This window comes from Euprymna scolopes, chromosome 30 (genome assembly GCF_053919585.1).
Source record: "Euprymna scolopes isolate OS-2025 chromosome 30, ASM5391958v1, whole genome shotgun sequence".
In the NCBI taxonomy this organism is placed as follows: Eukaryota; Metazoa; Mollusca; class Cephalopoda; order Sepiida; family Sepiolidae; genus Euprymna; species Euprymna scolopes.
The window spans coordinates 18,484,822-18,511,021 of record NC_136511.1 but is presented as its reverse complement, the minus strand read 5'-3'; the positions used below and the strand labels follow the sequence as shown (position 1 = coordinate 18,511,021).

The 26,200-nt window shown below is 34.8% G+C and overlaps 1 protein-coding gene across 3 annotated transcripts in view; it reads right to left on the bottom strand.

Moving 5' to 3' along the window:
- Positions 1-26,200, bottom strand: part of LOC145254688 (uncharacterized) — a 211,898-nt gene that overhangs the window by 172,359 nt on the left and 13,339 nt on the right. For all 3 annotated transcript variants that reach the window (XM_080113348.1, XM_080113347.1, XM_080113346.1), the window contains exons 3-7: positions 23,265-23,373; positions 21,238-21,489; positions 13,661-14,305; positions 11,392-11,622; positions 1,592-1,837 (exon numbers count right to left, since the gene is read on the bottom strand). In XM_080113348.1, coding sequence (XP_079969474.1) covers positions 1,592-1,837; positions 11,392-11,622; positions 13,661-14,305; positions 21,238-21,489; positions 23,265-23,373 — 1,483 coding nt within the window. The remainder of the gene's footprint in view (positions 1-1,591; positions 1,838-11,391; positions 11,623-13,660; positions 14,306-21,237; positions 21,490-23,264; positions 23,374-26,200) is intronic.

The window sequence follows — 26,200 nt, the reverse complement described above, 5'->3', positions numbered from 1 at the left end:
AAGTATTTTTTTTTTTAAATTATTTTAAATAAATTTTTATAATATTTTAAAAATTTGTTTAATGCTTTCTAAATTGTATTTTTAATTTAAATAAATTTCAAATGAAAATATTCTACTTTGATTTTTACTTTAAAAAATTAAACAAGTTTGTAAAAATATTCTTTGAAAAGTTTTATTTCAAAAATTTATTTTTAAAAAATTTTTCATTTTAAAATATAATTAAATGTTTAAAAAGTTGCACCTATATTACAAAAGAAAAATAAGGAGAAATCTGTATGATTTACATCTAGGTGATAAAACGAAAATATCACTTTCCAAAACTCATGTAAATTGATCAACTAGTTTTATTTTTTAAAGAAAATTAAAGTTCATAAGTAACTGTAAAGCGACTGTCTCGTATAACCATTTTAAAAACAATCAAGAAACAAAGAGTGATAATAATAGTAGAGATTAATAATACAAAAATATGTGATTTTAGGAATATGATCTTTTTGTTCCGTCACAGATTTTTCTTTATTTTTTTATTTATGGACAAAAACCAGAAGTTTTCCTTGATTTCAAAATTCTTTTTAATTTCTAAATGAAAATCTTACAAAATATTATGAAAGAAATTTATTTAAAAAATAATTATTTAGAGTATTTTAAAAATTTGATAAGTATTTTTTTTTTAAATTGCTTTTTTTTTTTTTCGTTTGTCTGTCACACAAATTTGAAATATTATTTTGGTGGTCTGTCATGCTTTAGGTTTAAATAGCATTGCCATTAGTCTGTAATGCAAAAGTTTTAAATAGTATTTTCAATGGTGTGTCATGCTTAAGTTTGAAAAAAACATTTTAAATTGGTCCATCACGTTTAAGTTCAAAATACTATTTTATATATATCATCGTCAAGTTCAAAAAAGCATTTCTGTTGGTTTATGACGCTTAAGTTTGAAATAGCATTTTTGTGAGTCTGCTATCCTTATGTTTGAAATAGTATTGTAGCTAGTCAAGTATTTTTTGTGAAAGTTTGGCAAAGCGGAGGGGGGGGCATAGATTGCCGTTCAGTGGAGCACTTGTCATGAAACAAAGAAAGGCTCACAATGTCTCTTCTATGGGAAAGAGATTGCAGGGAAGAGAAAAGGGCATCAGGTTTCAAGGCCAGTTTTGAACTTTGAAAGCTGGATAGGGCACGCCAAGCAGCACCTGCCCAAATGTGGTATTGTAACAAATTGTCCTGGATTTCTCCTTATTAATGGACTCTTTAGAGTGTACTTGGCTCTTATACAAATAGAGGAATGCATTGGCAGTGAGATACCTACTGGAGCGGTAGAGTGATCCAAACATTTTTCCAGCAATATTGGCAACAGATTTGATGTATGTATTCCATTTCAGATCTTATCAGTTTTCATAATTTTTGGATATGTTGATTATTGCCACATGAGAATTAAGTCGATAGCATTGGTGTTATTTGAGTTTTTAATTTCATTCTAGTAACGAAAAAGCACCAAAATATTTTACTTTAATTGGAAATCTTTCCGCATATAAAAGAGAATAAAAGAGAAAGAAACAAAAGTTTAAAAATGGATGATTTTCGGATATGAAGAACTCACCAGTTGGGTCATTAAACGTCACAAGAAACTGGTCATCAGACAGCTTTTCGACAGATTCTATTTCTTGACCTTCACGCATCTGACCTTGGAAATAAAGATGTACCTTCTCCTCATCTAAATGCTTCGTCGATTGCAAAAGCCTCACACGGAGCATCTCACATGATGAGACACAAGAGACTTTTGGGTGTGTGTCACTTATGAATCTCATCGTGTTTTCGTTGCAGAGTTGCTGGACTTGGATTAGATCTTCAAAAATATAAACACATATTTTGATTATTATTTGTTGAATGTCATAGCTTCATTAATATTATTAACGCATAACAATTAAAAAACATTAATATTATTAACGCATAACAATTAAAAAACATTAATATTATTAACACATAACAATTAAAAAACATTAATATTATTAACACATAACAATTAAAAAACATTAATATTATTAACGCATAACAATTAAAAAACATTAATATTATTAACACATAACAATTAAAAAACATTAATATTATTAACACATAACAATTAAAAAACATTAATATTATTAACACATAACAATTAAAAAACATTAATATTATTAACGCATAACAATTAAAAAACATTAATATTATTAATGCATAACAATTAAAAAACATTAATATTATTAACGCATAACAATTAAAAAACATTAATATTATTAACACATAACAATTAAAAAACATTAATATTATTAACGCATAACAATTAAAAAACATTAATATTATTAACGCATAACAATTAAAAAACATTAATATTATTAACGCATAATAATTAAAAAACATTAATATTATTAACACATAACAATTAAAAAACATTAATATTATTAACGCATGACAATTAAAAAACATTAATATTATTAACGCATAACAATTAAAAAACATTAATATTATTTACACATAACAATTAAAAAACATTAATATTATTAACGCATAACAATTAAAAAACATTAATATTATTAACGCATAACAATTAAAAAACATTAATATTATTAACGCATAACAATTAAAAAACATTAATATTATTAACGCATAACAATTAAAAAACATTAATATTATTAATGCAATTAAAAAATGTTAATATTATTAACACATAACAATTAAAAAACATTAATATTATTATAGCATAACAATCAAAAAACATTAATATTATTAACACATAACAATTAAAAAACATTAATATTATTAACGCATAACAATTAAAAAACATTAATATTATTAACGCATAACAATTAAAAAACATTAATATTATTAACGCATAACAATTAAAAAACATTAATATTATTAATGCAATTAAAAAATGTTAATAATATTGACGTATAGCAATAAAAAAAAATGTTAATATTATTAGCGCATAACAATTAAAAAACATTAATATTATTAACGCATAACAATTAAAAAACATTAATATTATTAATGCAATTAAAAAATGTTAATATTATTAACACATAACAATTAAAAAACATTAATATTATTAACGCATAACAATCAAAAAACATTAATATTATTAACACATAACAATTAAAAAACATTAATATTATTAACGCATAACAATTAAAAAACATTAATATTATTAACGCATAACAATTAAAAAACATTAATATTATTAATGCAATTAAAAAATGTTAATAATATTGACGTATAGCAATAAAAAAAAATGTTAATATTATTAACATGTAACAATTAAAAAACATTAATATTATTAATGCAATTAAAAAATGTTAATATTATTAACACCTAACAATTTTTGCACATAAAAAAATCTTTCTTATTGCTAATTAGTCTATTTTGGCATTTGCGCGACTCTTTTCTAGTCTCATACAAAAACACGAGTTCAAACCTCAAGCTATATTACTTGTCATATACATACGCACACACAAACATAAGCGCCCACGTCAACACACGTACATATATTCACGTTCACATACATACACTGACATCCATGTGTATACACACACACGCTAACAAACGCACACAGATGGGCAACGTCACTTCCCTTTCAAAGGAAATCCACAAATGCACAAAAGACCACTGGAAACAATTATAAAAGCAAGAGCAATAAGCGGTTTCTTCTCCCTTTTCGGACTGAGAGGTTCAACGAACCAGCCGCCTCCCTTTCGGGAGGCGTGTGCCTCACGCCACTTGCTACTATGTGGGGCAAAAAGTTAACAAACAGTACGTACACTTTATACGCTTTCTCTCTCCATGAACTGGATTGACATTCTCACTCTTTCTCTCTCTATATATACAACTTGCCCCTGAGAACACCTTCGCGTAGCTGACTGCTAACTTATGTCAACCCTCTATCCTTTGTCTTTGTCTACACGCTGGACTATCATTCTCATTTCTACTATATCACTCACTTCTCTTCCCACGCGAAAACAAACGATAGTAAGATGAACACACATTTCCTTTTCTTTCTACACCACCAGTCCAGCAACAAATGATGGTTACACCTGCGCGGACATGAACACATGTTATATCTAAAACATTCATTCTTTCAACAGTAAATAAACGACACGTTTATCTTATCGATCAATTGAGTTTTTGTTTCCTTCTATTCCATTCGTTTCATTATTTTCTTTTGTAACGGGATTAGGATATATATATGTCCTAGTCCTCTACACCATTTTATTGCCAAGGTTTACACAAAAACAACCTTTTATTGCCAAATTTTTTGGCAATCCCACAAAAATATTGGCAAAAAAAGGCTAAATTGAACAACTGTGTGGGTGTTGCGGATTCTAATTTGGCCTTTTTATTGCCAACATTACTATTTTAGCCTCTTTTGTTGCCAACGTTCTTGCCAAATTACTCGGCCTTTTTATTGTCAAAGTTAATACAAAATTTCAATTTTTAAAAATTCTTTTCTTTTTAAATTTTTTATTCTCTAATTGTTAGGCAAAAGCTGCAATAGAATTTTTATGGCCAAATTAGTCTAATTTGCCCATAAAAATTTGTTAGTGGTAAAATATTGGTGATATATTTTATGGCCTAAAGTAAAAATCTTGCCAAATTACAAATTTGGCCTTTTTTTGCACAAAACACCAGTAATTTATTTTACCTAAATAAATTTAAAAAAAAAATTGGCAATAAAAAAGTAGTTTTAAAATTGCTATAAAAAGGCTAGATTGAATGCATATTTATACAATTTTGGCTTTTTATTGCCAATTTTTTTAGATTTTTCTTGCACATGCATGGCCTTTTTATTGTCAGTTTTGCCACAAATTTTTTTAAAAATGCTCTAATTTGGCCTTTTAAAAAACGGTGGCCAAATTTGGCCTTTTTATTGCCAATCTTATAACAAAAAACCTAAAATGCCAAGTTAAAAAAAAAAAAAAAGGTTTTTGCAAAATTTGGCTTCTTAAGGCCAATAGGCCTTTGTATTGCTAATGTGCATAAAAACGAATGTCTTATTTGGCTTTTGTATTGCTAATTTTTTTTTTCACAAAAAAACGACCTTTTTATGACAAAATTAGTCTAATTTGGCCTTTTTATTGACAAATTTTTGCACATAAAAACAAATTTTTATTGCCAGGTGGTCTAATTTGGCCTTTTTATTGCTAAATTTTGAAAACGTTCTAGCCAAATTTGAAAATTCTTGCCAAATTACTCAATTTGGCCATTTTATTGCCAAATTTTGCACATAAAAACAATTTTATCTTCTTCACGGGAGTAGCATGCTCTCATTTCATCAGCCACGACTGGATAGAGGTCCTAAGTCATTCGCAATTATATTTTCCAGTCGCCCACACTGAGAATTGAACTTCCAACCTTGAGGAGAATATCACTTTTACATTTGATTTTTCCAAGTACTCTAACCCCTTTGCCACAGGTCCTTGCGGACATTCCCACGTTCGACAAAATATAGCTGAAGAAGGTCGGAGAGAAAAAATAACTTCATTTACTGTTTTAGAAAAATGGCAAATTGAACATGTGACAATAGATGATGCCAATAAAAGAATAGGTTGTATTACCGATTTAAAAATTTTTAGTTTGATGTTTGTGCTGAGATGTGATGTCCATATTGTGCTTAAATCTTCAGAAGCAGACGATGTCATCCCGTTTTTGATGTTGAAATCTTTGAATAAGGATGAGATGACAGATCTTTGAAATCTTTGAATAAGGATGAGATGACAGATCTTTGAAATCTTTGAATAAGGATGAGATGACAGATCTTTGAAATCTTTGAATAAGGATGAGATGACAGATCTTTGAAATCTTTGAATAAGGATGAGATGACAGATCTTTGAAATCTTTGAATAAGGATGAGATGACAGATCTTTGAAATCTTTGAATAAGGATGAGATGACAGATCTTTGAAATCTTTGAATAAGGATGAGATGACAGATCTTTGAAATCTTTGAATAAGGATGAGATGACAGATCTTTGAAATCTTTGAATAAGGATGAGATGACAGATCTTTGAAATCTTTGAATAAGGATGAGATGACAGATCTTTGAAATCTTTGAATAAGGATGAGATGACAGATCTTTGAAATCTTTGAATAAGGATGAGATGACAGATCTTTGAAATCTTTGAATAAGGATGAGATGACAGATCTTTGAAATCTTTGAATAAGGATGAGATGACAGATCTTTGAAATCTTTGAATAAGGATGAGATGACAGATCTTTGAAATCTTTGAATAAGGATGAGATGACAGATTATAGGTACTTATGTTGAGTAGCAGGGGACTCATATTGAAAAAGATGACGGGTTCATATCAGGGACAAATATAACGGGGATGATAACAGAGATAACGACGATGATGACAATGAGGGAGACTGGGATGATTCTTGGGGACATAATAATACAGACTGGGAGATATGATGCAACAAATCTTTCACAAAAACACCCGTCTAGCTGAAACCACTGTCAATAATTTTTCCCATTCTTTATCTGTGCCTAAATCAAAACGCAGATTCCATGAACAAAGCTTCTTTCTTAGAAGTGCACGCCCGTGGAACTCTCTTCTGTTTGCCTGTTTCCTACCTGACTACAACTTGGATGTCTTCAAGTCCAACATAAACAAATTCCTGATGAACCGCCCCTTTAAGTAAAACACTTTATCAAGTCTGGGCAGGAGCTGCTAGAAAGGACTTGTCCTGCCTTGATAGAGTTCAAAATAGACTTTGTAGCCTCGTAGGAGATGTCCTTTTCTCTTCCTTGCAACCTCTATCTCACAGAAGAGATGTTGCGAGTTTGTCTCTGATGTATAGTTATTTTCATGGAAAGTGTTCGACTGAGCTTCAATCTATGGTCCCCCCTCGCAAAACTTTCACAAGAAACACTCGTCTAGCTGTAAACACTATCAATAATTCCCCCCACTCTTTATCTGTGCCTAAACCTAAACGTAGATTCCATGAACAAAGCTTTTTTCTTAGAACTGCACGCCTGTGGAATTGTCTTCCGTTTTCCTGCTTTCCGGCTGACTACAATATGGTTGTCTTCAAGTCTAACGTAAATAAGTTCTTGATGAGCCGTTCCATATAAGTTATCAAATTTAACAAATTTTCATTACTAATGATTATTATATTGTCCAATTTCTAATGTACACTCTTTAATCCTTATCCTTGAGTGGCCTCTTGGCCTTGATAATGTGTTGATACCTATGAAAAAAAAAAAAAAAAAAAAAAGAAAAAGTCCAATGTGAACAAGTTCTAATTGAATCGTCCCCCTAAGTAATCAAAGTTACAAAATTCCCACTGTTTACTATGCTAAAATCACAATGACTAATGTATACCTATTAACCCTTATCCTCGAGTGGCCTCTGGGCCTTGATAAGTGGTAACACCCATGTAAAAAAAAAAAAAAAGTCTCCAATACTAATGATTACTATTTTCTTTATTCATCTGTCAGCCGATTGATGAAGTCAGGAATTCAAATCTGTACAACTACATGGTCTACCTTTCGCCTTTAAGAGGCTCCCACTCTCCAACTGACTCTATCACTGTGTGTGATCTGCTCCGATTGTCACACGAATGACCCGGACCGAGCTGGGTTGACATGCTAGTATATATGTGTGTATAGGTGTATATATACATATGTATGTTCATGAATTAAAATGTGGCACGCGTCTGCGGATGAAATGTCAGAAATTGACAAGCTAAACGGGAATTGTTTCAATATTTCTCACAAATACAAACAGACCTTGTTATTGTAATGAAAAATGTAACAGAAAGGAATCAGGTTACGTGGATGTTTTGAAAAGATTGACAGGAAAAATTTACAGAAGGAAAAAGATTGCAGTTGGAGATTTGATTGTCAACCAAGTAGACACCATGATAATTCTCTCTGTCGCTCTCCCACTCTCTCTCTCTCTATCTACCATAAGCAAGAACAACAGGAGAAATAAAAAATGGACTGTTGCTTACACCAATGCTTGTTGTGTTTTGAATTCTTAGAAAAAGGGTTTATAATATAACGCGATTATCTGATCCTAATCAACTGGCTAACTTCGAACCCTTGATTCATATATTGAGAAATCACCTTTGTTTATGACGTCAGAAGTGTGGTTCGCAACGTGACTAACTTTCATGTGGATTTACATATGTCTGTCCGAACACACTTTTGGTAACACATACAGAGGAGAGGAGATTCATCATTATGATGGAGGAAGCACATTACTCGTAACGATTATGCAAGAGTTCATTCATAGATGAATATACAAAACAGATTTACCTTTTCGGTTGTAAAGACGACGCGAAGACAACACTTAAAAAATATAAATGATGTCTTTATTCTGAAGGGTTAGGGTTAGGGTTAGGGTTGGGGTTAGGGTTAGGGTTGGGGTTGGGGTTAGGGTTAGGGTTAGGGTTGGGGTTAGGGTAAGGGTTGGGGTTAGGGTTAGGGTTAGGGTTAGGGTTGGGGTTAGGGTTAGGGTTGGGGTTAGGGTTAGGGTTGGGGTTAGGGTTGGGGTTAGGGTTGGGGTTGGGGTTAGGGTTGGGGTTAGGGTTAGGGTTAGGGTTAGGGTTGGGGTTAGGGTTAGGGTTAGGGTTAGGGTTGGGGTTAGGGTTAGGGTTGGGGTTGGGGTTAGGGTTAGGGTTGGGGTTGGGGTTGGGGTTAGGGTTAGGGTTAGGGTTGGGGTTAGGGTTAGGGTTAGGGTAGGGGTTAGGGTTAGAGTTGGGGTTAGGGTTAGGGTTAGGGTTGGGGTTAGGGTTAGGGTTGGGGTTAGGGTTAGGGTTGGGGTTAGGGTTAGGGTTAGGGTTGGGGTTAGGGTTGGGGTTAGGGTTAGGAATTCAAGCCTTTTGGGGTTAGGGTTAGGGTTGGGGTTAGGGTTAGGGTTGGGGTTAGGGTAAGGGTTGGGGTTAGGGTTAGGGTTAGGGTTGGGGTTAGGGTTAGGGTTAGGGTTGGGGTTAGGGTTAGGGTTGGGGTTGGGGTTAGGGTTAGGGTTAGGGTTAGGGTTGGGGTTAGGGTTAGGGTTAGGGTTGGGGTTAGGGTTAGGGTTAGGGTTGGGGTTAGGGTTAGGGTTGGGGTTAGGGTTAGGGTTGGGGTTAGGGTTAGAGTTAGGGTTAGGGTTGGGGTTAGGGTTAGGGTTAGGGTTGGGGTTAGGGTTAGGGTTGGGGTTAGGGTTGGGGTTAGGGTTAGGGTTAGGGTTGGGGTTAGGGTTAGGGTTGGGGTTAGGGTTGGGGTTAGGGTTGGGGTTAGGGTTGGGGTTAGGGTTAGGGTTGGGGTTAGGGTTAGGGTTAGGGTTGGGGTTAGGGTTAGGGTTAGGGTTGGGGTTGGGGTTAGGGTTAGGGTTGGGGTTAGGGTTAGGGTTAGGGTTGGGGTTAGGGTTAGGGTTAGGGTTGGGGTTGGGGTTAGGGTTAGGGTTAGGGTTGGGGTTAGGGTTGGGGTTAGGGTTAGGGTTAGGGTTAGGGTTGGGGTTAGGGTTAGGAATTCAAGCCTTTTCAACTACATGATTTACTCTTCTCCCTTCACCACAAAAATATCAAACATGTGAATTCACTTGAACTGACAGAAACCGTTAACACAGAATGACTGGTTCACTCCTTTTTACAGCAGATCAATCCTTTTTGTGTTATTTTGGTGCTGAAGCAATAATAATTCATAGAAAGCTATTTTATATACATAGTCTATTAAGCATGTATATGCAGTGGAATGATGAAAGTGAAACCTGTCCAGGAAGGGTTGAGAATCTGCATTATATGGAGAGAAATGATATGATAAATGTGTAATGTGCAGTTTGGATACGGTGACTTCAGAGGAAGATTAAATCTGGACAGTATAGAGAGCTTTATGCAAAAAAGGCGACTCCGATGTTGTGGCTACGTTGAAAGAATAGATGAGAGGGTTTTGGTTATTAGATTTAGAGTTGTTTGCCTTAAATGAGATTTGCTCAACAGTATTGTCAGATTATTTGCCCTTTCAATCTTTTACAAAGTGTCAGGAATTGATAATTCGCCAGACTGGACCTTTCAACATTCAAGGCCTTCACCAGAGTGACTACCAAACACTAAGGAACCAACTGGGACCCAAAACAACCAAATGAGATGACTTTACATGCTGGAGATCATTGGAGAGAGATTGACCCTCAGACTTAGGGTTGATGACTAAAACAAAATTTAAAAAATTTAAAATCGCCCAGACAGGACGTTGTTTACACACGAATATTAAGAGTAAGTGCAGGCATGTGAATAATCGGAGATTTTTCTATAAATAATTATTGTTACATGTAAAAAAAGTTGATTCTTTCTTCTTTTGGCTTAAATGAGCTTTGCTCCACAGTATTTGATGACTAATGCCGGGCGATTTGCCCTTTCAATCTTTTACAAATGTGAAGCATGTAAAAAAAGAAGCGAGAATAAAGTTCAAAAGTTTTGCTAACATTGAGCATAGAAACAAAACAACTGCGACCCAGAACAACCAAATGAGATGACGTCACGTGCTGGAGATCATTGGAGGAGTGAGAGGATTACATGAGACACACCACTAATAATACTATAAGAAATGTTACCTCCATGCCACTGTCCTCATGTCACCATTTCAGTTAACAAATTAACTAAATAGTCTCTCTCCTGAGTCAATTCTATCCAAAAAATTAAACCTTTAAGAAACTCTCAATGAACGTCTCCTTGTGTCTTTTCTGCATGAAAAGAAACAATTTTAGCAAAGATAACACTGAGTGTACACCAACATAATCCAAATCTGCAAAACAAAATCATTCCCAGAGTTGAATGTAAGATGGGTGACGTAAAATTAAGGTAAGGGACAGCACGCCAAATGGCAGAGATAAAGCAATGGTACGAGTGAAGATGAATGAAGTCACGTTTTCAGAGGAAGTACGAGACATCATGCTGTAAAAACCTTTGATAATCACTAAGTGTGAAACGTTACACTGACCTAACGTCTGAATGGCAAAGTTCAAAAGTTTTGCTAATTTGATAACATTGAGCATAGAAATAAAACAAAGGTATGAATCGAGATGATGAATAATGTCATGTTTTTTGAGCTGATAGAAAAAAGGGTTTTGGGGGCAGTCTACTTGTGGGAGGAGTATAGGGCATCGCGAATAGTGTTGTAAAAACCTTTGATAATTGCTAAGTGTGAAATGTCACACCAACATCTGTTCACATATCACTCATTTCAGTTAAGTTACGAAGTCAACTAAATTGTTGGCTATGAGAACATTAGTCTCTGTCACTCGGTAAGAGTCAAATTCTCTTAAAAAATAAAACCCTAAAAGAAACTCTCACTGTGTCTTTCCTGAAAGTGAAAAGCATATAAAACAAAGAAGCAACTATAAAAGAAGCGAGAATAAAGGGTTAGGGTTAATGATTTTACTTACCGACGACATCAGTGCAGCTGACCAACCACAGAATTTCAGGATCCATCTTAACAATATCTTCGACGTTGATGTCTGCCTTTGATTCAAGAAAGTTTACGATGCTGTCTTTCATTACGTTTGCCCTCACATCAGACAGGAAGAACCACTTATCGACTGATCCACGATGCCATTTTACTTGGTAGATTTTTCCATTGAAAATATGTTTTTCCTGATTCATAACCCGATTTGCAACTGTTCAAAGAAATAAAATATATTTACATGCAATTTAATTGTGTGTTTTTTTTTACTTTCATATATTTTTGACGAGTTTGTGTACGAGAAATGGAGACGGATAAGAACTCAGACATGGAGAAAGTATATTCAAATGTTGAAAAGTTTTGTTGGTGATACGATTGCAGCACAGGGGTAGCAGGTGCTAGTATGGGCTGCAATGATAAAATTGTAGCTCGAGAAAAAAACGACATGATTCCATTTCCATTAGACGAAAAAAGGTTGTTTTTTTTGCAGACTATCTACTAGTTGGCTAGCTCTGCACAAATCCCAAGAGCGATAAGAGCCTTCTATCATGTCTGAAAGTGACATAATGTTCAACAAGTGATATCGGAGATATGCCGCTGTACAACTCATGTTGTCTACCAATGTAAGTTATGACAACAGGACCATTGCCAGCACTGATAAAAATAATTGCTGGATTGCCACAAATAACAGGGACGTGCCCAGAGTAATGAAAACAAAGTTTCCGAATATGGTCTTTAGTGTGATTTCAAGTGAGTGTCACATCATGCCACCTCACATCTTCGAAGTCAGCTTGAAAGTCAACGCCAAAGTGTACGTGGATGTGCTGAAGACTGTGGTGATCCTCCTGGTGCAATCAGGTGGCTGCTGGCAGACGCTGGGTGTGGCAGCAGGACTCGGCGCTGCTCAACAAGTCCAAAAAGACCCAGAAAGAGTACTTCGTTTGGTCATACGTCGCAAACATCATCAACATGACCTCTAAAGTCAACCTGATCACTGCCATCTGCCAAGTATTAGCAGTCTGTCTTGCCAAACTTCCACAAAAAACACTCGACTAGTTACAACCACTATATACAATTTCCCCCACACTCAATCTGTGCCTAAATCTAAACGCAGATTCCATGAACAAAGTTTCTTTCCCAGAACTGCTCAACTGTGGAACACTGTTCTGCTGGCCTGCTTCCCAGTTGAATACAACATGGTAGCCTTCAAATCCAATGTAAACAAGTTCTTCTTGAACCGTCCCCATAAATAATTAAATTCTATCCAATTTCTAGCATTAATGATTACTACACTACCATCTTACATTCATTAACACTTATCCTCGAGTGGCCTCCAGACCTTGGTAAGTGGTGACTCCCTTGTAAAAAAAAAAGTTTTAGTAAAAATCCTAAGACTTACTTATTATTTTTGTAAATAGTTCTAGAAAACCAATTCTTATCTTTCAAGCAATTTTTTTTTTTTCCTTTATTAAACTATGGTCACAAAACCCGTTAGCATTAAACAGAGGCTACTAAGCTAATTAGGGAATGCATAAAACTTAAGAATATCATGATAGACAATACAGAGATAGCAGGTCTATTACGGAATTCCAATGTATTCTGAGTTTTTGAAATCCTTTGACTTTGTAATGCTTGTAAAGATGTGATTATCAACTGATACCAAAGAAGAAATTATATAACTGCTACTACATTGTTTTAAATGTTTTTTGCTAAAATTATTAGACGTAAATTGCTTCTAAAACTTTCAACATTTTTATATAAGGAATAGTAAAGTAATTCATTAAAATACCTTATAAGAAACCGAAATGCATTCTTGTGGATCTGCCCTACAAAACTGACTAAAAAAGCTTAACCTTTTCTCCCTTGATTTCTGACAATTATATGGTGGTCTCATTTTAGCCTACAATCTACTCAATGGCCATTATGATCTCCATCAAAATCTATGATTCCATTCTGCACAAGAGACCTGCATAGGAATTACCTGAAACTATTTATCCGTCAATTTCGATTGAACCGAAGAAAGGCTGCTTTCTCAATCACAATCCTTGGATTTTGGAATCAAAGTAAATGCATTGCTGATAATGCACAAATTCAAAACGAAATTGGGGAAGTTGATCCTGTATTCTCGTCTATGGAAATTCCTAACCCCCTTTTGCTGCAACTGAAGCTTGCTTGCTTTATTTTTTGCCAAATTTATTGAATTAAAGAACTGAATTGAAATCTCAACTTGATCAAATTTTAAAAATTCTTACCTTCAGCTGAGACAAAGGTGATTTTTATAACGCCAGTCAGATGATCACGGATTAAATCATTGTCGATTTGTCCGCCTCCGGATTTCTTGGAGTGTTCAAAGTACAGTCTCACTATTTCTAGATCGATATCAGGTGGAACTCCATGGACCTCAATAGTCTTCTGGGTAGAGTCAATTGATTTTATATCCTCTTCTTCTTCTTCTTCTTCTTCTTCTTCTTCTTCTTCTTCTTGCTGTGGTTGCTTCTTGCTGTGGTTGCTTCTTGCTGTGGTTGCTTCTGGCTGTGGTTGCTTCTTGCTGTGGTTGCTTCTGGCTGTGGTTGCTTCTGGCTGTGGTTGCTTCTTGCTGTGGTTGCTTCTGGCTGTGGTTGCTTCTTGCTGTGGTTGCTTCTGGCTGTAGTTGCTTCTGGCTGTGGTTGCTTCTTGCTGTGGTTGCTTCTGGCTGTGGTTGCTTCTTGCTGTGGTTGCTTCTTGCTGTGGTTGCTTCTGGCTGTGGTTGCTTCTTGCTGTGGTTGCTTCTGGCTGTGGTTGCTTCTGGCTGTGGCTGCTTCTGGCTGTGGTTGCTTCTGGCTGTGGTTGCTTCTGGCTGATGCCAAAAGCCAAATTGGCGATTTTTAAAACAGAGTTCTTTAAGACATAATCGATCACTGAAAATAGAGAGAAATGATCAGCATTTGGATCAAAGAGAAAGGATCAAGTAGTCAAGTCTAAGAAAAGATGAATGGTAAAATAAAGGATCAAGGAATAATGTAAAAGATGGCACCAATGAGTAAGCTAAAAGAAAAGAACAATGAGTAAGATCAAAGAAAACCTCAATGAGTCAGGTCTAAGAAAGGATCAAAGAATCAACTCAAAGAAAGAATCAATCAGTCAACCCTAAGAAATGATGAAAGACACAGATTCAAGATCAAGGAATCAAGTCAATGAAAGAGCCAAATAGTCAAAGAAAGGATCAAAGAATTAAGGAGTCAGATCAAACGAAGGATGAAGCAGTCAGAGACCATTAACGACCAAGTTCTCTCTGATTCTCTCTCCTCTGACCTTGAGCATGTGGTACAATGGGGAAAGAAGTGGCCGGTTACTTTTAATGCATCTAAAACCAAACTTCTGCCTTTACATCATCAATGTTCTGATCCCCATCTGGCATCAATTGAAATGAATGGCTCTCATCTTGGGGAGGCTCGATGTTTTGACAAACTCCTGGGCTTGACCTTTACTCCTGATCTGAAATGGAACACAATGCCAAGGTCGCTGGAAAAATGGTGGGATCCTTCTATCGCTCCAGTAGATATCTCACTGCTGATGCAATTCTCTACCTATATAAGAGCCAGGTATGTCCAAGGATGGAGTACTGTTACCACATCTGGACAGGAGCTGCTAGAAAGACCTTATCCTGCCTTAACAGAGTTTAAAACAGACTTCATAGCCTAGTGAGGGAATCCCTTTTCTCTTCCCTGCAACCTCTTTCTCCCAGAAGAAACATTGCGAGCCTGTCTCTGCTTTATCGTTATTTTCATGGCAAATGCTCGTCTGAGCTCCAATCTAATCTTTCACGAGAAACACTCGTCTAGCTGAAAAACTATCAATAATTTCCTGCACTCTTTATCTGTGCCTAAACCTAATCATAGATTCCATGAACAAAGTTTCTTTCTTAGAACTGCACGCCTGTGGAACTCTCTTTTTTTGCATGCTTTCCAGCTGACTACAATATGGTCGTCTTCAAGTCCAACGTAAACAAGTTTTTGATAAGCTGTTCCCCTTAAGTAATTCAATTTACCAAATTTCAACTACTAACAATTAATACGACATTGTCCCATTGACCAGAGTACGCTTAGTAACCCTTATCCTTGAGTGGCCTCAGGGCCTTGATAAGTGGTGACTCCTTTGTAAAAAAAAAATCAACAAAAGACCAAGAGGTTAGGCAAAAAAAATGGATGAAATTGTCAGGTCAAACAAAAAGGATCAAAGTGCCAAGTCAAAGAAAGAATGAAGGGGTCAGGTAAAATACATAGATCGAGCTTTTAGGTCTAAGAAAGGACCAAGTACTCAAGTCAATAAAAGGATCAAGACGTTTTCCTGCTTTCCAGCTGACTACAATATGGTTGTCTTCAAGTCTAACGTAAACAAGTTCTTGATGAGCCGTCCCACTTGTTAAAAAATTTACCGAATGTCCATTACTAACGATTACTTGTCCAATTTCTACTGTACTCTCTTTAACCCTTATCCTCGAGTGGCTTCTTGGCGTTGATAAGTGGTGATGCCTATGTAAAAAAAAAAAAAAACTAAACATGGCTTACAGCTTAACTTTTAGGTTTAAGAAAGGACCAAGTACTCAGGTCAATAAAAAGATCAAGATATTAGATCAAGGTAAAGAATGCATAGGTAGTCAAATCAAAGACAGTGTCAAGCAGTCAAGTCAGAGAAAGGATCAAGGTCAGTTTAAAGAAAGGTTTGAAGAGAATGATCAAAGGATCAAGAAGTTAAAGAAAGAATTGAGAGTTAAATCAATGAAAGGATTAGAATTACGATTAAGGAAAGGATAAAAATAAATTTATTACAATCTCAATAAAATCTAAATATGCATACATAATGGATGCGCTTTATTTAAACCAGAAAAATAAAAATATATTTAATGGTAGCACAAAACCGAAGAACAAGAGCATGACTTTAGTTTTTATTTGCATGTGATCACAATTTACTGTACAATCTATTTTGAACTCCGTCAAGGCAGGATAAGGTGCTTCTAGCAGCTCTTGCCCAGATGTGGCAACAGTACTCTATCTTTGGACGTCATTGGCTCTTATACTGGTAGAAAATTGCATCAGCAGTGAGATATCTATTGGAGTGGTAGAATGATCCCACCATTTCTCCAGCCACCTTGGCAACAGATTTGATGTACGTGTTCCATTTTAGACTTTATTTTTTTTACTAGCAGTTCCTATGTATATATTAAAAAGTGTGAAAATGTATGGTAATGCCTTTCTATATAGTCTTCCTTAACTACCGCAGAGAAAAGTTGGTAAAATTTCAAGTGTTTAGACCGAAAATTGGCAGAGGAGTTTGGTAGAGTTCTCAAAGGTCAAATCGTTGAACTTTGACCCCTTAACAGCAAAATTTCTGACCGAAAACTGATTAAAAAGATTTTCCCAAATCTCGGTACCCTGTGTATCAAATTTCGAGTCTGGAGACCGAAAATTGACAGAGTTATTTGGTAGGAAAATGTACACAGACACACAGACAGACACATTCACTTTCATAGATATATAGATTCTCATGTGATCACAATTTACAATTCTTCGGCATGAAAACTGAAAGACAGAGTAATTCCTTTGACAAAATAATAATTTTTAATTTGATTTTAAGTATAAAATAATAATTTTTACTTTGATTTTAAGAGAGGGAGAGAGAGAGAAAGAAAGAAAAAGACATGGAGAGCAAGAGAGAGAGAGAGGACATAGAGAGAGAGAGAGAGAGAGCAGGCATAGAGAGAGAGAGAAGGAGGGACATGGAGAGAGAAAGAAAACATGGAAATCCAATGAAAACCTATTATTCATCTCCACTGGCGCTAGACACTGACCAATCGAATGGAGCCACATTCTGCTAGCAACCAATCAGAAACCATGAAAATATTGAATCTTTCAGCATTCCCGCAAATGATTTTTACGTGTCCAACACAAGAAGGAATTTGCTCTCCATCCGCAGACTTTTAGAATCCAACACTTGTACAGATCGACTACCCAACGGAAAACCTATTATTCATCTTCATCTTGGCTTTTATAATCCAAAGCTTCTCTGAATAATGACTGCCATTTTGTTTGAAACAAGATTTTATTTTTCTTTCTTTATGAAACGAAAAAATGTCTTTCAAGTCAAGCACAGCCAAAATCAGATGAATAAACTGCGTCAGAGTTATTGAAAATTATGCATGCTATATGCACGTGTGGCAATAAAACAAAGACTGTTGAACATTCGAAACTAAATCTTGATGGACAAGTCAGTCATAGACTGAAGTTTATTCAGACTAAATATGGTTTGATCATAGATTTTATTAACAATTGGTGGCATTGTTTAGAGATGAGATGGGATGGGATGGGATGGCGGGGAGAGGGCACAAAAAGGAATTCGTTATAATGTTCAAAGGGTAATGTCCTCTCCCCTTCCAAAGGAGACCAACACAAGTAATAACTCAACTCCTTTTTTTAACAACAATTATTTCCGGATATTTCCCAATGTGATTGTGCTCCTTCTCTCTGACCTCAGCCCTCTCATACATCATCCACGTCTCTAACGTGATCATCATCTCCAATGTAATCATCGTCTCTAACATGATTGTTGTCTCTAACGTGTTTTCTCTCCTTTTTATAGTCTCCTTAATTTTCTTGGCAAAGATAGTGTCAGTTCAGATACAAAAAATATGGAATACAGCTGATTAATTACAACATGGTCATTTTCAAGTCTAATGTTAACAAATTCTTGTCAAAAATTCTCTTAAATAATCAAATTCTGCCATGTTTAAAATTTTATGTCATTTGGGCACTGTTTTTTTTTATTTTTTGTCGCAAAAAAAAAGAAAAAATCATGTATACACGATGCCATACATCCATCCACGCTCTGTTAATATGACGGCACCAATTCATGATCAACTTGCCTCACAAAAATAATTTTGATTTGTGGAATTTAAATTTTGGAGAATTTAAATGTTTCATACATTATTTATATGTATTTTTGCAAAAATAGTGTCAATCTGAATACTTTTCGAACACACCTTGTATTTAAAAAAAAATTAAATGATTCATTGGAAAAATGCCCCCCCCCCCGCCTCGATAGGAAACCTTCACGATGCCCACACCGTAGCTTTTCTTTTCATCCCTGGCCACTCCATTAATTGACATCATCTTGGCACGACATCATATACACCCTCCCCTATCCAACTCGCTACACCATTTTTTCTTTGTTCACGTCTAAAATCTCCGCCCCATTCCGTGATCTTTAGAGATCGACCTGCTTGTTACTGGTGGGAGATGGGGGGGGGGGTCTCATCAAGCTGGAAAATAGTGGCCGGTCTACCATCTAGAAAAGGTTGGGAGGGCTTTATTAACACTTTTGTTTTTTGGACTTTGCCCCCACCCCAATGAAATTTTGTTTTGAATAAAACGACTTTTTATGAAATTCTATTCATTACATATAGTATTTATATAATGTTCCCTATCTTAGGTTGATCATATTGGGAAGTGATATACAAATTACCATTAGCATATGAAGCGATGCTCTTTGTGTAAACAAATTGAGCTTAGGTATTTGGACAATGTCAGAACATTATTAATTCACTGCCCGTTTAGCGCAACAGTTAGAAGCTCTGACTGTTATTTGGGTGATCGGGTTTTGATCATGGCTTGAGATAGTTACATGTCTAGCCGCACTGGTGAACTGTGAAACAGTACTGTATGTGGATGGCTATATATATATATATATATATATATATATATATATATATATATATAGTCAGCCACATACAGTACTGTTTCACAGCTCATCAGTGCTGCTAGACAGGCAACTACCTAAAACCAGGATTGAAACCTGACCGCCTGTACGACAGTCAAGGCTCCTAACCATTACACTAATTAGCGGCTGCTGTGCGAGTCATGAATTAACAATATTTTGACATCATCTAAAATACCTAATGGTAATTTGTGTATCACTTCTCAATATGCTCAACTCAAGATGAGGAGCATTATAGTCATCCACATACAGTACTGTTTCGCTGTATCACAGCTCATCAGTGTGGCTAGACAGGCAACTACCTCAAGCCAGGATTGAAACCCGACCGCCTCTCGGCAAAAACAGTGTCAATCCGAATACTTTTAAACTCACTTTGTATTTTGAATAAAAAAAACATGATCATTTTCAAGTCTAATGTTAACAAATTCTTGTTGACTCATTCTCTTAGATAATCACATTCTGCCTAGTCTCAACCATTGTCATTAATCATCATGGTGTTGTTTCACTCTTTATCTGATAAACCATTAACCTTTATCCCTGAGTGGCTTTCAAACTATCTTGGCAAAAACATTCAATTTACAGTAATCGATGTTTTGATCAGCTGTACGTTGTTGGGAAAAGCATTATTTTCTATTAAAAACATATTTCGGGTGATAATGTGTTGAAATAAATCAGCTGATATTGCCACCAAAATGTAATCGATTTTGTTACAAGATCTGCTTTTTTTTTTTAAATCAACCTCACACAAAAACTTGACTTGATGGAGATAAACAGATTTCATTTCCTGATTTAGCACTGCCAAACTACGCTAAAAAAGTTAAAGAAATCTAGAAAACATACAAAAAATAAAAAATTATTGCCCGGTGTAATTAATTTTCTACTTTATCGATTTTTTTTTTCTAATTTTTGGATATGTTCATTACTGTGACATGACAATTAAGTAGATACCATTGGTTTGACATGGAATTCAATATTTTATTTCAAATTTCACTCTTGTAACGAAAAAGCACCAAGAAAATAATGTCCAATTTATTGTTCTAATAAATATCAAACGTTTTCAGCGTCCTAAATTTTCTTTCAAATTTATGCTTATTTATTTAGTGAAACTTAGTTATCTCCCTTGCATTATTACCTCCCTTTGATAGAAGCGCATAAACGTTGCTAGCCATAACGAACGCCAGTGCAAGGGAGGTAATTCAAATCATTCATCATATTCATAGGTGAAATTTGTCTTTATTGCTCAAACAATAATAAAAAAAAAATCAGTTGTAAAAATCGAGAAAACATTCAAAAAGTAAAAAAGTGTTGCCTAACGTTGTATTATTTAGATTTTTCGATGTTAGATTTTGAAGTTTCCTGTTATTAATTTTTTTTTTTTTTTTTTTTTAAATTTTATTTCGGACTATTAGTCTCATCTTATCTTTTTATTGGTGCACAACGTTTCGGCCAACTTCCTCTGGCCTTCGTCAGGTGGTAACCGCGACGGATAGGAACTTTGAATCTCCTAACTGCATTCTCAGCCATCACTGCCATCTGTAGTTGTTGTCGTCTCACCACATTTTTGACCAATTACCTCTGGCACGCTTTGGGTGGGATTGAAACCGCTATCTTCAGACAATGTTCATCGGGGCCCGTGGCGCAGTTGATAGAGACGTTGAATCTCTACGGTTCCAGATGAACATTGTCTGAAGATAGCGGTTTCAATCCCACCCAAAGCGTGCCAGAGGTAATTGGTCAAAAATGTGGTGAGATGACAACAACTACGGATGGCAGTGATGGCTGAGAATGCAGTTAGGAGATTCAAAGTTCCTATCCGTCGCGATTACCACCTGACGAAGGCCAGAGGAAGTTGGCCGAAACGTTGTGCACCAATAAAAAGATAAGATGAGACTAATAGTCCGAAATAAAATAAAAATTAACATACAATGCTCATCTCAAAAATAAAAAAAAAATTCCAATAAGGAATAATATATATATTTCCTGTTATTCTCGTTGCGAAATTTTCAACAGGCAAAAACCCAATGATTTGCATACAGAGAAACCATGAAAAACACAGTGAGAATCTCAAAATGTACTTTACCGTCCGAACTTTCAAATGTGACTTCCACATCTTTGCTGTCTGCCACCCTCGATATATTCTGGATCTTTCCTCCGCCAGAAGTACGGTGATCCTCCAAGAATAATTTTAAGAACATCAAATCCATATCTCCAGGAACATCTTGAACAAAAATTGTTTTCGCATCCACATAAGGACCGTGATTGGTTATCGGATTTTCTTGTTCAATTTCTTTCGGCACACAATCAGTAATTGATGCCAAACTATTAAAATTGCCTGAGAAAATAAAAAAGTGAATGTTAGATTTCTGATTGGCATTTATTGGGTACTTATACAGTTTAATCAAGACATTAAAAAATGGAAATATTAAAAAAAAAATTGTATTGTACATTCTCGTTATGGAGTAAAGTTTTCATACAAAAAAATTTCACTTAATTTGATCAAGTAGTTTTTTTTTGTTTTTGTTTTTTGTTTTTTTTAACAAGAAAAATCAAATTTTAAGGAGATCAATATTTTTAGGTACGAAGAGGTGGGTGTCGTTAAACGAAAAAGTGATTAACAAAGGACAAAGTTATCTCCTCTGCATTATTACCTCCCTTTGATAGAAGCACATACACGTTGCCAGTTATAATGAATGCCAATGTTCTTGGCCTTCGGGACAAGATCAAAGTGTAGTATCTGTTCTTCAGATGCTGCACTTCTATTTCTTGTTCTCTTTCGGTGGAGGAGAAATCCTTCACGACTGAGACAATTTTTATTTTTGTACCTTTTCTCCACGTTAAAAAACGACCCTGGTGTCTAACTCTGTCCCGTGGGGAGGCATAGTAAATAGGTATAATGAATGCCAGAGTAAGGGAGGTAATTCAACTCATTCATCATATTCATAGGTGAAACGTGTCTGTATTGCCCAAACAACAAACGACACAATGAAAAAGGAATTAAAAAAAAATGACAAATAAAAAACTTATTTTAAAGTGTAAAAAAAAAAAAAACCTAAAATATTTAGGTATTTTTCTGCCCATGTTTCAAAATAAACTCGTCAAATTTTGACAAGTGGTGATTGGAGTTACCTCCCCTGGCGCTCCTCCACCTCATTCGTGAAAAACAAAATGCCTGCAGCATTATCGATATTAGTAAAGTCTGATTTTCCTCTTTAAAAAAACAAACTACTTCATCAAATTGAGTGATTTTTTTTTTGTGTATGAAAACTTAATTCTATAACGAGTCCATACAATATAACTTTTTTTCAATATTTACATTATTTTAAAGACTTTATTAACTGCACAAGTACCATTTATTGATGTTGGATAATTAAATGGAACATAGTTATACGTAGATATGTGAATACAATTTAAAAGTTTGAAAGAAGTAGTTAAGCCATGCAAGATATGATTGAAAAAAAAAAAATGATATCTAATGCTGTGTAATATATTGTTAGTATATGCAACACATTATAGAAACATGTACAATTAAATCAACACAGTTTGTGTGTTGCTGACTAAAATTTCTCTAATTTCACAAATAATCCACCATGAAACTAACGTTAAAAAATTAAAAATTTTGGAAGCTATGTATATAATATATGTATATAAGAACTTGGAAACCTGTCCTAAATATGGTTACATCCCAATCTAGCTAAAACACTTTAATGTGCTTATTGTAACTCCTCCCCCTTTATGACCTTGCAGTCACCTCAAAACCGGACACTCCCTCCCACCCTACTGGGCACAAATGGTTTCACACACATCAACCGTTCTACTACTACTAATGACCTACCACCAGTCCGTGCAACCAACTTTACACATTCTCCTGACGATGTCTTGACAAAAGACGAAAAGCAAACAAAATCGTGACATGCTTAAAAGAGACAAATCTAACTACGGAACATTTATTAATATCTTTGATCTACACACAAAACCCATCAGAAAAATTGAAAAAAGGTGTAACTAAATAAATAATCTCTGTGGTCTTTTAACAACGCATTTATATATAAAACCAGAAAATTTCAACAAAATCCGATCGTTTTAAATGAATTTGATAAATGGAATCACCTGACAAATTTGGATCACGTTGTCCGTGGAACTCGTCCAAGTAAGTACCTGAACCAACGTCTTCATTTTCTTCATCTTTTTCATTTTCTAGTGGCACATCCACTTTGTCCTGACAAAAAAAATAAAACAAATAAAAAACAAAACAAAGTTATGCGTTTCTTGGCAGTTATAACTATCCTCAACAACTTAGGGCATGGGACGGTCTGTCATGAGTCGATCATGAATAAGATTCCAAGATACTAGCATAGTGTAACCCGGGTATAAGAGACTTTTTATCACACCCCTACAACTCTCTTATATTCGGGTTATATTAATTACTGGGTTTCTTACATCCGGGTCACACTATACATTGATACAGGCTCTAATTTGGGACCAGAGAAAATCTCTCTTATATCCGTTTTTCTTATATCTGGGTTTGTATTACTTCTATTAATAGAATATAATGGTGAACATATATCCGCAACATAATTGGTTGCCAAAGGTTGGAATTATAGGATGAAGGATGGAATAAGGAACCTGGAAGCCAAGAGACTCAAATGGGACACATTTCAATCCACACACGCACACACATACACACACACATATATATATAAGAGAAAAGTTGTAAGTTGTAATTTACAATCAAAACTGAACTATTAACATCGCACTGGATTTAATTTTGGACTTCATTCTCTCTAAAGAATTTTTTCCGTCTTTCGGATTACCTTGACAGAATCTTCCTGCAAGCTGAAATATGCGCATTTTGTTTTGTTTTTTTTTTGTTTTTTTTACATATCCAACATTTTTTCACTTGTTTTCCTTTGCAATTCATGACTATAATAAATTGCAGTTTCACTTAATGCCATAACCAGCAAATTCTAGCATTGCTACAAATATAATTTGCTGATTTCTTTCTGTCCACTGATTAGAAGAATAGCATTCTATGAAACTCTGCGGAATAAGGACTTTGTAAATTGTTTTTTGGAGTATTCAGTCGAACAATAAATTTTGATTGTAAAGTTCAACTTACAGTTTTGATTTTCTTTCTCTTATAATAAGCTTTGCTCTCTATTCCGTATTGAGCTTTTTTATTCGGTTGGGATTAAATTATCTATATATAAATACTATTATTTATATTAGGTTGAAGTTTACCATTGCATATATCAGGTAAACACTACATCCCTTTGATTTCATTACTTTTATATATATATATATATAGATAGATAGATATAGATATAGATATAGATATATATATAGATGTATATATAGATATATAGATATATATATTTCTGTGGAAATATACTTCATGCATGTCTATGGATAACTTATTTTTATGCATGAAAAAATATTCAAATAAATATTTAAATAATAAATTTATATTCTTGGCAGTATTTCGCAAACGAAGATTCCATGAAGGGGGTTGTCCACGTTGACAGCAGGCATGCTTGTGGACGTTGAGAATGGTGCGGAGACAGCACTGATGAAAACGCTTGAAGAGTCGTAATTGTTAGTGGTAAATTGTCCAGGACTCAGAGACGTACAGGAGGGTTGAAAGTACTATGGCTCTGTACACACTGATTTTTGTGCAATTTTTGCAGTGTCTGTTTTTCCAGACTCTGTTGTACAATCTGCCAAAAACGCTGTTTGCTTTGGCCAGTCTGTTGTCTATTTCCCTGTCGAATTTGGCATTTGATGTGATGGTACACCCCAGGTAGGTAAACTTGTAAATGGTCTTCAGCTTAGTTTTGCCAATGGTGATGTGGGGAGGGTGATACTCTAACCGGGGAGCTGGTTGGTGGAGAACTTCCATCTTTTTCAAGCTGACCTCAAATCCGAAGAGCTGGGTAGCCTCTGCGAAGCAGGATGTGAGGCGCTGCAAGGCTGTTTCGGTGTGAGCAACAAGGGCAGCATCGTCAGCAAAGAGGAGGTCTTGGATCAGTTGCTCGAAGGTCTTCGTGTGGGCTTGCAGCCTTTTGAGGTTTAACAGACTGCCATTGAGGCGATAGTGAATGTAGACATCATCGTCATCGTCAACATCTTCGGTCACCTGCTTGAGCATCATGCTGAAGAAGATGCTGAACAGAGTCGGTGCCAAAACGCATCCCTTTTTATGCCATTGACAATGAGGAAGGGTTCTGAGAGGTTGTTATTTACTTTGACCTGACCGCCATGGTCCCTATGCAACTGAACAAAATAACAAAAGTTTATATATTCCAAATTTCATGATGTTGACCATCTTACAATTTATTTCTTTAATTATGTTAATATTTACAATTCTTGACAGTAACTGTTTTGTAGCGCAAAATCATTCATTTAATTATTATATCAATCAATGAATCTATTTTGCCCTCAACTCATCAGAAGAAGTAGCAACTATTAATCAACCAAAAGAAAATAAAATGCATTTGGGCATGATTACAAAATACGAAATTTGGAAGAGAAGTTGCAATCATTTTTAATTTTATCTTTTATTACGCCATTTTTAATTTTCAAGTAAATATATATATATATATATATATATATATATATATATATATATATATATATACTTGTTTATTGTTATATAAACATGTTCACATCCTGCTGCTACAAATAGCCACTTGTTTCAATCAAACAACAGATATCATCAGGCAGGGACTTGACTATTCAAAAGTTCAATGAATAATGGATTTTTATTTTAGGTAGGAACTCTTTAAAAATTGGAGTTAAAAAACTTAAAACACAGAACTTTAATTATAAGATGTAAATAGGGAGGGGGCAATTTAAAAAAAGTTAAAAGATTATAATGGAGAGAGAGAGTGATTAAGAAGAGAAAAAAAGAAATAGAGAAAGAAAATAAATAGAGAAAGAAAATAGAGAGAAAAAAATATATATATAATATGGAGAAGAAAAAGAAAAAAAATATAAATGGTTATTATAAAGAGAATAAGGACTAGAAGGGAAAAGAAAGAATGATG